The sequence below is a fragment of the Stegastes partitus genome, unplaced genomic scaffold, assembly GCF_000690725.1.
Source record: "Stegastes partitus isolate 25-593 unplaced genomic scaffold, Stegastes_partitus-1.0.2 Scaffold888, whole genome shotgun sequence".
In the NCBI taxonomy this organism is placed as follows: Eukaryota; Metazoa; Chordata; class Actinopteri; family Pomacentridae; genus Stegastes; species Stegastes partitus.
The window spans coordinates 385,368-397,167 of NW_007578619.1; the positions used below are offsets into that span (position 1 = coordinate 385,368).

The 11,800-nt window shown below is 42.0% G+C and overlaps 2 protein-coding genes across 2 annotated transcripts in view; both read left to right on the top strand.

Annotated features, from left to right (window-relative positions):
• comtb (catechol-O-methyltransferase b) overlaps nt 1-4,558 on the top strand; it is a 20,972-nt gene extending 16,414 nt beyond the window's left edge. Inside the window, exons 2-5 of the mRNA XM_008293482.1 lie at nt 3,576-3,693; nt 3,794-3,987; nt 4,060-4,191; nt 4,271-4,558. Coding sequence (XP_008291704.1) covers nt 3,576-3,693; nt 3,794-3,987; nt 4,060-4,191; nt 4,271-4,450 — 624 coding nt within the window. The 3' untranslated portion in view covers nt 4,451-4,558. The remainder of the gene's footprint in view (nt 1-3,575; nt 3,694-3,793; nt 3,988-4,059; nt 4,192-4,270) is intronic.
• A 2,170-nt stretch (nt 4,559-6,728) lies between these two features.
• grm6b (glutamate receptor, metabotropic 6b) overlaps nt 6,729-11,800 on the top strand; it is a 13,599-nt gene continuing 8,527 nt past the window's right edge. The window contains exons 1-2 of the mRNA XM_008293484.1: nt 6,729-7,265; nt 11,029-11,245. Of these exons, the coding sequence (XP_008291706.1) occupies nt 6,729-7,265; nt 11,029-11,245 (754 nt within the window). The remainder of the gene's footprint in view (nt 7,266-11,028; nt 11,246-11,800) is intronic.

Genomic DNA, 11,800 nt, shown 5'->3' on the forward strand with positions numbered 1-11,800 from the left:
CCACACCCCGCCGTGCGCAAAGGCTGACAAGCGTAGGGCGAGGACCCGTCCATCGCCGCTTGCGGCTTTAATTTGAATTGTATTGCATGCACGCCACCAAGCGAAAGTCCTCTCAAACTGGTTTCGTGAACATGGCAGTGAGTTTGGTGCATCTCAGTGGCCTCCCCCGGCTACCGAGTCCGAATCAAATAAGACATGTTTGGGATGTGGAAGAACAGGAAATTTGCAGCATGCCTGTGATGGAACTGACTCAATATGGGATCTAACAGGAATGTTTCCGACATATTGTGGAATCCAAAACACCAAAAATGAATGTTTTTAGTACAAACAGGGGCCCTACCCAGCATCAGTATGCTGTTCCTAATAAATTGTTTCGTGGGCACACACATGAACTGTATGTACTTCAATATGCGCGTACACTCGTACATAGTGTCCACTTTAAGAGTGACGTGATCCATCCACTGCAAGGCCAAAATGCTTGAGGTTTTCTAGGTGTATCTAATGAACTGGCCACAGGGTATAAAGAGAACTCTGAATCTATACAAATGTTATAGTTACCTTTACTGATAAATAGTCAACAAGCATCGTTGTGAGTCTGTATTTAGGCACATTTACACTTTAAGCTCACCATCTTAATTTAACATGTAAGAGTTGAGTCATTAGTCAATGCAAAGGACAGCTCAGAATCATGGTAATGTCAGAATTAATGTATCTGATCACAAACACAAGATAGCATTTGATCTGATGATTGCAGTCATAAAGAGTCAACCTACAAATAGCTGTTGAGATATTTCACTCTCGGTAAAGTAGTAGCCATCAGTTGAGCAACACTGTAAGGGTAACCTTTTTCTTTCTAACTAATATAACTGTGATCTCTTGCACTGTCATTATGAATACACTTTATTCAATTTACACTCAACAGATTCCTAATCAGATCTTTGTCTTCATTCAGCTTCACTTAGTTTTTAAGAAAACAGAGGACAAGTCAGGATTAAATATAAATGAAGCAGATCTTTCACAGGTGTAGTTAATACCATTAACAGTGTAATAGCCATTCTGTTCACTGTGGGAATCCCACTACCCTGCTGTTACACACTGGGAGATGTTAATGTTAGTAGTTGCACCTGTCTCTAACAGTCTCTAACATGCAGAAAATAATCTAAGAGAATATACAGATGTGGGACAAATTAAAGGAAAAACCTGAATCCTTTCTCCCCCACAGTGACGGGGTCCGGGGGATTTGTTACACTTGTGAGGGAGTTTTGCTGACATGGTTTGGGTCTACCTGTCTCTGTAGAGTCAAGGGTCACTACAAATCAATGCAAGTTTATTCTTAAGTTTATCCAATGATGGAACATTTCTATCCCAATCAGAGTGGTTTCTTCCGGATGACAGTGTCTCCATCCATAGGCATGAGGGGTCACTGAATGGTTTGATGGAAATGATGTGAATCATGTGTGACAGCCTTCAGTCACCAGTCTATGGGAGATTCTGGACCAATGTGTTGGCGCTCTTTCATCTAAACAATTCATTATTAAATATCTGTTGGAAGAAAGCTGCTCATCCCTTCAGTATAGCTCCAGAGACTTGGAGAATCATTGTCAGGGAGCGTTGAAGCTGTTCAGTACATCGTGGCCCAACACCTCACTGAGACACTTTACGTTAGTTGTTCCTTTAATTTGCCATCCACATCTGTATGTAGCTGTGTTAGTACTGACTGCTGAAACAGCTAGTTCCATAATCTTATCAATGAAAATGTTCTATTTTCTTAATTCAACAACTGTGCAGGTGGAAAAAGTTTTGAAGAAATTTTGTACTCAGTTCTAATAAAAATTTCATGTAGACAACATCTTGTGACGGGATCACACCAACTTCAATGTCCGTGAACATGTAATCATGCAACGTTGTAGTAATTACTATGTTATAACACAAGTACGGTGTCACTATCGTGTTGCTAAATCTACCCATAGATGGACAAATAAACAACTAATAAATACTAAAACTGCTTCTCCAGGATGGCATTTTGCGACAATTTTATACACAAATGCGATGAAAACAATAACAGCTTCACTAATGAATCTATACCAAAAAAGCCCATTTTTCTTTATGTATTTTTGCATACATCCTCACAAACAATAAAATCTCTACTTGTTTAATGAGAACAGCTCCTTCTCTTTTCTTTCTGCTAATTAATTAGGGTGGCTTTATCTGTACCTGTCTGTTATAAAAGCTTCGGGCTCTGTTCTCTTTTGATCACACTTTGTGCACAATGTGGCATCTTAATTAACAAACAGATACAAACTGCAGAAATGTACAAACCTTAAGACTATACGTGTAATACTCAGACTTGCAGGCATGGTCTCTCTCAGAAAACTTTTTAACAAGAAAACCAACTCCAGCTGAACATACTGCACCCTTCTGGACAGTTTGTGATGTTTTTGTGTATCTGTGTAATTCAGCATGTCGTGTATGTCACAGGTTGGAGTTGAAGACTGAAAACTCGTTGGTTTAAATCCCTGAAGTATTTGGGAAATGCTTTAAAGCTATTTCGACACACTCGTGTAATTCCCCTATAAATTATAGTTCTACAAGGCCTCTGCACAAACACAGGTGTTGGAGCTACACCCCTGCTCTGATTGACATTGACAGCATGTCTTGTGTGTGCTGAGGAGAAACCGTAAAGCGGCTTCGAGGGTCTCTTGAGAAGGAGCAGCCGGTACAGCACATACAAGGGGCTTAATGAGCTAATGTGAAAGAGCTGTGCAGGCAGGTAGCAGGTCACAGTGGTGATCCGCTGATGGGAACCAGGTGCGCAGGAGCTGGAAACATGCTGAGGGTAGACGAGAAAGAAAAATAAGTATACATGTGTCTTGTATTATACGCCGCGGGCAAACATATGTTCAGGATATCGTGTCTTCCTGAATCCGTCGTGGCTTTTTGATCATCGCTACAGATCACTTTAAGTCTACAAAGCTGGCTCTCTGCAGCCTTGATTTAGTCTGTCAACTAGGAAAAAAACACTAATTCACTTTGAGCTTGTATTGCAAAGATGTCAATTAAAAAAACAAAACACTTGTGACTTTCATATAAAGAGGAAAAAGTGTGTGACCACAAAATAATTTAATAAATCTCTTGTAGAGTTCAAGACAATCATCTATGAAACGTATCCAAATGAATGTAAAATTTATCTCTTGTCCAGCATCCACAGAAGCACGATTTTGCCATTTGTGCAGTGTTTTGTTTAAGGTAGTTGTGTATACATCCATAAAAACCTCAGTGCTGATACAGAAATAAATGCAAGTAAGACCGGAGCCACATGAGAGAATCACAGTTATTTGAATTTACAGGTGACATCTAGTAGTCGTCATACAAAACCACACATGAAGGGAGATAAAGATGAACAACACTGTGTCTAAATGGTCAAAATCCTCAGAAAAAATGAACTGGAGGAGAGGTAACATCAGCCAACGGGATCTGTGCCAACGCAAATATTGTTTAATTTGCATTTTGATAGCTCAGTAGTTATACAGTAGCACCTTCCTGACCTTTTAGAAAAGTGTGTGTTTTTCCTCCAGCGACTCCTGGGTGCAGTACAGAAGAACGCCACTAGAGGAGACCCTCGCAGCGTGGTCCAGGCCATCGATCAGTTCTGCAGGCAAAAGGAGTGGGCCATGAATGTGGGGGATGAGAAAGGTACAGAGTTGGTAATTTGATGATTCTGTGCATTCATGAGTGAAATTCTTATCATTCCTGACCTAGCTTTGTGTGTTTTTGTTTGTTTGTTTCACCACAGGCTGCATTCTGGACTCAGTGGTGTCTGAGGTGAACCCGGCCACGGTGCTGGAGCTGGGGACCTACTGTGGCTACTCCACGGTGCGGATCGCCAGCCGGCTTCCTCCTCACGCCAAACTCATCACTCTTGAGTTTAACCCAGACTTTGCTGTTGTCGCTCGTCAGGTCATTGCTTGGGCTGGAGTGGAGGATAAGGTAAAGCAGGAAGTCTTTGAGAGCTGCAGGCTGTGTTTGGGTCAGATGACAGGATGTTTCTTTTCTTTTCAGGTCCACTTAGTCGAAGGAGCATCTGGCGACTGGATCCCCAAAATGACAGAGCAGTTTGGGGTGAAAACATTCGACTTGGTTTTCTTGGATCACTGGAAAGATCGCTACCTTCCTGACACGAAGCTGATGGAGGCAAGTCAGTCACACTCATTCTATACTGATAAACTGTTGAGTTTTTTACCCATGATGCTCACTTTGCTTTTTTTTTTAGGAGTGTGGCCTCTTAAGGAAAGGCAGCATCTTACTGGCAGATAACGTCATCTGCCCCGGAACCCCTGACTACCTTGAATATGTCCGAAGCAGCGCGAGATACGAAAGCCAGTACTTCAAATCTCACCTGGAGTACACCAAAGTGGAGGACGGCTTGGAGAAGTCTGTCTTCTTAGGGTAGTTTTTAAACCAGAAGTGCCATGTTTTACACAGGTACAAGTAAACCTCAGACCTACGGAGACTTGAAACAAGAGTTGAAATCTGCTTTTCTAATGTCATAGAGTGTGTTAACCTGAAATTAAACATGTTGAAGGAGAACAATTTGTGTCGTGAGTTTTAATTCCTTAAAAACCACACGGGCGGAAGAGTCGAGATGCCTCTATTTGTACAGCAGACGGCGGTAGTGGTGCAACTTCCAACTCTCTAATTGACAGATGAGCTGCAAACTGATCTGGGGGGCTGCTTTTTCCCAGAGCCTCAACTCAAATCAATAATAAATCTAATCCAGCTGCATTCTGCGGTGCAGAAACCTATTTTGCTCTCTGATATTCTCCACCATTGTGTCAGTGTTGACGAGTGTGTGAAAGTGAGTGTGTGTGTGTGTGTGTGACCATGAATCAAATCGCTGCTCATCTAATCTCTCAAAGTGACGGAGTTCCATCACGCTGGGGGGGAGGGTTCTGCATTTGCTCCAGTTGTATGAAAAAAAAAAAAACGGGCTAGTCCACCTAGTGCTTTCTTCACAGACGCCTGCATGATAATCCCAATCTGTGGCCATTAGTGCACTGAGAGAGCGAGGAGAGGGTTCAAAAGGGAGAAAGAAAAAGAGAGAGAGAGAGAGAGAGAGAGAGGGAGGGAGGGGGCGCCTGGACAGAGATGCACACAGAGGAAAAAGAACGAGAGAGCAGGAGGGAGAGCTTTTAAGGGATTTGGCAGTGATTTGTAGAATCTCACTGCTGTAATGTTGTGCTTTTTCTGCACTTTTCTCTGACTCTGCTATGATATCCCACCCTAAAGCTGCAAAAGTCAGCATTTTCTTTTTGTCTGTATAAATCACAACTTTTTTTTTTTTTTAGACCATTGTTCTCTGGTGCGTTTTTTTTTTTTTTTTTTTGGTCATTGCTGAGAGAGCACACAGACTATCTGAGATGATAGAGGATTTACTTTTGGTGAGGAGAGGAGAGCCGTTACCTCTAGAAATATAATCACATTTTTTTGGACCATGGATGGAGGCCTGCGTGGAACAGCTCATGTGATGGATAAAATCTGGACTGGTCGATGAAGAATGGGCAGGTAAGAAGTGTCTTTGCATGAGGGAATTTCTCTTTTTGCAGGGTTCCCTGTGATGGTATTTTCAAAAGAGAAATTGTCTGCAACAGTTGTGTGATTCATGAAGCTCATGTTCCTGCAGATTCACATCATGCTCGTATCGATTTTAATTCATTTTCTTGAATTAAACTTTAGAAGCAAAGTGCAGGAAAAAAAAAAGAAAAATGGGGCATCATGAATATGAGAGTGAAAGTAAGTGTATCACAATTGTAAAGAAAGTAAACCTTTAAGCATGCAAACTGTTAATATCTTCTAATTATTATTACAGCAAAATCAAGATTCCTTGTAACTGATATTTTGCGGCGTCCAAATTCTAGCCCACAAACACTGAATATATTTACACCCTTTGAACTACAATTGTAATTTTAAAAAATGTAGGGAGCTCAGATGATTACTGAGGATTTTTGCAGACGCAGATATAATGAACCTTCTCCAGCTTTTGGAGCATGAAATGCTGTGAAGGTTTAGTTGATGTTTTTTGTTCTGCAAAATTTATAATGTTTTCCATCATCGGCTCTCAGCTCTTCGTGGTAAAAGCTTCCAGTGTTCACTCTGTGTCATCCTGCATGCTGTCTAAAAACCTCCTCTTCAGCCACAGCTTTTTTTTAAAACAGTGTTCACGCATATAGCTTGTATTTTGTTCCTTTTCCTTCATTTTCTCCGTTTCGGATTTAACACAACACACAGATGTTACGGTGTAAGTGCACTTTCTGCATCTATACACTTTGTTACCTAATAAGGGAATCACTTTTAAGCATTGACCTCATCAACTCCACACACACTGGCAGCTGTGCTACAACTACAATCTTGTGTTGTGTAACTAAAACATGTCACACATGTCATCAAAATGATAGATAAAAATGTACAGTTTTTATCTGATGTAGTGTAATCATCAAAAGTTGCAGGATGTATTTAAATATTTTACTGGGAAATAGTAAAACAGCTGCAAAATGGTTTTCACTGGGAACACTGGGATCAAAATAGTTTCTAGCCTTGCTTACCTCATTAGAGAGACTATGATATTCACATGATGTGATGATGCTCAGACCTTAACGCCCCGTTCTGATCGCCCTCAGGTGAGAGGTATAGGGAGTGGCCAGGTGCTGTCAGTACCACTGCTGGTCGTCATCATGACATCAGAGGCCCGACCATCCCACCACTGCTGCTGGCTCGGTACGTTCACTGGACACCGGACATGGCTTCAGCTGCTTTGGCTTCTGCTGCTGGGTATCAGTCAGGTCTCGGTGACCCAACAAGGCACCCAGCCTCAGTCCATCAAAATTGAGGGAGACATCACCCTGGGCGGGCTCTTCCCGATGCACTCCCGAGGCCCAGCTGGGGTTCCCTGTGGGGACATCAAGAGAGAGAAGGGGATCCATCGACTGGAGGCCATGCTGTACGCTCTGGACCAGATCAACAGCGACCCGGACCTGCTGCCCAACATCACACTCGGGGCTCGGATCCTGGACACCTGCTCCAGAGACACCTACGCCCTGGAGCAGTCGCTCACCTTCGTCCAGGCCCTCATCCAGAAGGACAACTCAGATGTGCGCTGCTCAAACGGGGAACCTCCCATCATCCCCAAACCGGAGAGAGTGGTCGGGGTCATCGGGGCGTCTGGCAGCTCGGTGTCCATCATGGTGGCCAACGTCCTCAGACTGTTTGCGGTAAGATTTCTCTTCCTGCCTCTCTTTGGTAAACAGTGAAAGCTGATAAGGATGTAAACCATCTGTCTTTCAGGATTTCTCTTATTAATGTGCCCACAGCAGAAGAACTAGGCACATGACTTGGAGTGGTGGTTCCCAATCTTGGGGTTTGGACCCTTTACTGGGCCCAAGACAATCCTAATGGTTTCCAAGATGATTAAAGAAAGGAGAAAAAACTCAGTCACACCAAGCTGTGATGATTTTAAAACTCTTCTCTCAGTTTTGCTTGAATTTTGTCTTTAAATATTTGACGATTGGGGCGTCCTTGTGGCTGAAGTGTTTTCTATCTCTACTTCATCACACTACCAAAATAAAGATAAAAAGTTCGATACAACAAGTAACACCAATCTGTGATCATTTAAAAACTAACTTTTCTCTCAGTTTTGCTTTTTTTTCTCCTCCCTTTTAAATATTTGATACTTGGGGTGGCCTTGTGGCTGAAGATTTACAAGTGTTTTCAACCTTTATTTCATCAAACTACCAAATAAAGGGTAATAAATTGGATACTTTAACCTTTAACCAGGCCCCAAATGAAATAGCATTGCTTCATTATAAGCCATAAAAGGTTGAAAAGCACTGAAGAATGATTTTCAGACAAAGAGTCAGCAGAAAGGAATACATCATTAATCCTTGTATGTTTTGACATGCATGGTGATATTAGTGTTAAAGCACAACTCCTGCATTCATGTGTCAGAACTTTAAAGTTTCTATTGTTCAGACTAGCTACAGTTTGTTTACCCTTCTGAACCAACCTGCTTTTTTGGCATCGATAAGAATCCCATACTTTATGAATACGTGCTTTAATGCCACGTATCCAACCTGCTCAATCAAATACGATGCTGCTGATCTTAAAGGGCCTGTAATCTGAATGAACTTCTGCATTGCTGGCTGTGATAATGACACTTTTACAGGGTTGTGAATCCATTGTCACAGGTGGCCTCTGCAGGCTAATCCCTGTTATGCGTGTACTGCATTTTTTTTTTTTTTTTAAAGCGATGATTGACCTCTGATAATTGATTACACTGATTACAGATTGCTTATAGCAATGACGGGACACTGAGTCGGTGTAAATCCCACATGATGCTGTCTGGCAGAAATCTAAAGATGTCTAAATATAACTATCAATATCTGTCAAATTGGCCAAATTCGTTGAGGACAAAAATGAAAGCGGACGTTTCTGCTTTCCCCGCAGGCTACTTGTCATTCTTGATGCTGAGGATGCTGAGTTGAGTGCCAAGGAGGGGCAGCTTGTATACAGGGCAGATGTTAACTACAGCATTATAGATCCCACCCTCCACTAAGCCCCTCTCAGCAGCTCAGGACCCTGGGCTGAAAATAGAGCATCAGGGCAGCGGGATGACATTGGCTCTAGGATAACAGCAACTTGTGACCAGTGTGGAGTAGATTTAACTAAATGGTGTGTTTCCTCGTACCGCCCATATGTGCTGCCCTCCGGACCGCGGATGCTCCTCGTATGACGTTAACTATACATCGAACATCTGCTCTTCACCGGGGCGGGAGATGTTTCAGCATCTACCACACACAGCGTTGCTATGTTTTATGCAATAGGTGAGCACAAACTGCAGATCCAGGTAAAAGTCATTTTATGTAATCAGGCTATTTTTAAACCAACTTACATGTTTTATTCTACAGTTCAGCTCGTCCAACAACAGAACATGCAGCATTTACTCTTTGCCTATTCTCTCTTTTTTTGCATAAAGTGTTTATGAAGTTTCCAAACAGTCCTGAAACAGTTAGTTCATTATGTAATAATGGTTAATAAATAAATGTTTGATGGCCTGGAATGTGCAGATTTGCTGCTTCTCTTCTTCTTTGGGTTGTGGATCACTTGTCAGATTAAATAAGCAAAGTGAACATGCACTTTGGGTTTTGTTTTTCCTGCTGGGGACAGCAGGTTATCAAATAGTGTAACTAAAAAAAACAAAAAGATTAATTTAGAGTGAAAATATTCATTAGTTACAACCCAGCTCCTGATAAACCAGAGTTTTCCCTGCATAGAGGAATTTTTAGTGCCCCCAAAAGAGGTTTAAGTCAGCACTAAATTAAAATCACCATCATTAGAATGATAAGAATCGAGAATAAAAACAACAATTCTGATTTTTTTAACCAGTTTTGTCAACTGGGGCTTTATTTACTCAAGAGCAATAAACGCTTTTGTTTCTCAGAAAGTCAGAAAAAAGACAAAAATAGAAAAATAGATATCTGTCAAATGAAGCAACACAGACAAATTGCCCGTACTGTACGCAGACTGATCATGCTCACTGTCATAAGCGGAGGAAAAACCCCATAATCTGTTTAACTTTGTATTATCCAATATTTCAATGCGCTGTTTTGACTTATAGCAACTGTAAAAGATATCATTCTACAACCTCAAAGTTCAAAATTGCCATCAGGTAATATGAATATATGAATGATTATTAAGATGAAGCTCTTAAAGGTGCACCTGTCAGAACCTGTTGTCTCTTTATTCCTTTTTCAAAATGATGAAAATACATATTCCCAAAACTCATGTTTGTCATCCTCTATGTATCTTGTACCCGAGATGAAGCACATTCAGTGTTCAGTCCAGTTTATTCTGACTGCAGTCGTTTATTGACTGTGAGATTTCAGCAGACTAGATTATGAGAGGATGCTTCTGTCAGCGATACGGCTCATTGATTTTAGCAAGTGAATTGGTGCAGATGCTTCTGTGGGATTAATTTGGAGAGGATTATGTGTTGTCTTGTTCATTACAAATTTGTACGCAAACATTTGAATCACCTCGCTGACACTGACGCTGACTCCTCTGGACTCTGTCGTTGCACTCAGTGGACTGGTCACGATCACTCTGTGGCAGAAGAGTTGTAGTTTGGTCAAATTTCCCCCCCTGGTTGGGGATGTGGTCTGGAACACAGAGGGCCAGCTGATCAGTAAATTTGAGCTCGATGGGGTGAACGCAGAGCAGCAAATAGCTGCATGCGGCCATCAGAATTAAATATATTGTATGGCTTACAGCTGAGAAATGCTAACCTTTTTCTAGTCTCTTGATCTCTGTCTCTCCCTCTGTGCTTAACGTAATTTGACTAAAACCCCTATAATCCTTCCAGATAATCTGTGAAATGGTTCTCTCGCTCCTCTCTCCTTCTCCCTTCACTACCCCTTGTGTCTACCTTTCTCTCTTCGTCCCCTCCAGAGGATCCGAGGTTAAGCCACGCAGGAGGACCAGCATTAGCAGGTTCAGGGTTGAGGCTGTCAACATAAACTGTGTCATTAAAGAAGCAGCACACTAGTAAATTAATCTTCTCGTCCATTTTTTCCCTCCAAACAAATGCTTTTACAGCTGCGGCTCCTACCATCTGTATTTCACGGTGACGTGAGCCGCATCCTCGGCACAGACCAGCTCTGGGCAGATCGCGCTGTGAAGTTGCCTCACTTCTGAGAATCACTGAGGACACAGGCTGTTCAAGAGATGAACGCTCTCTATATTAGTTATGGGATTTGAATGCACTACAACTTGCCAGTATTAATGTGGACGGCCTCTATTTAGACTCTATTAAGGGTTTGTCTGTGAGTAAGTAGTGCATCATCCTCTGACATGGTTCACTGCCTCTTCCTGTCATCCCTGTTACCTTTGGATTCGCATATTGGCCTAATAATCAGCACTGCTCATATTTTCCACTTGGCTTGACCCTTTCGTCACCACTGACCCATTCGTGTGTCTCAGATCCCCCAGATCAGCTACGCCTCCACTGCCCCGGAGCTGAGCGACAAAAGCCGCTACGAGTTCTTCTCCCGTGTGGTGCCTCCTGACTCCTACCAGGCCCAGGCCATGGTGGACATAGTCAAAGCCATGGGCTGGAACTACGTCTCCACACTGGCCTCTGAGGGAAACTACGGAGAGAGCGGCGTCGACGCCTTCCTCCAGATATCTAGAGAAGCAGGTTGTGTGTCTGGCTGCATGAATGTGAATTCGCTGCTGTGACAATAAGGGATTACTCATTTGTCAAGCTGTGTTGTTCTCGCTCATTAAAAGACTAAAATAGGAAAAACAATCCTTTAATACACAAGGACTAACAGGGCAACTCATTCTATGGTTTAAAAGCACAAATGCTGTTGCTGCAGTTCAGATTTCATTCTGTATCAAAAAATCTAATTTATACATCAATGATTGACGATGCTGATGCACAATGCTATGGCAGCATCTTGTTTTTAATCACTCTAGTAGCACAGTTAAAGTCTAAAATATCTCAACAGCTATTGGATGGTTTACTGCTCAAGCCCTCCTGGACCCAAAACAATGAATCCTAAAGACTTTTATAATGCCCTTCCTTTCCCCCAAGAGTCACCGTGAGGTTTATATTTTAAGATGATAATAATAATAGATAATAGAAGAAATGCTTTATCACAGGTCATCTCCAGCTGCTTCACATAGTAAACTGAAGACTGTACAAAATTATGTTAAAGAGAGAATCCAACTATTAGTGGCAGTGGGAATA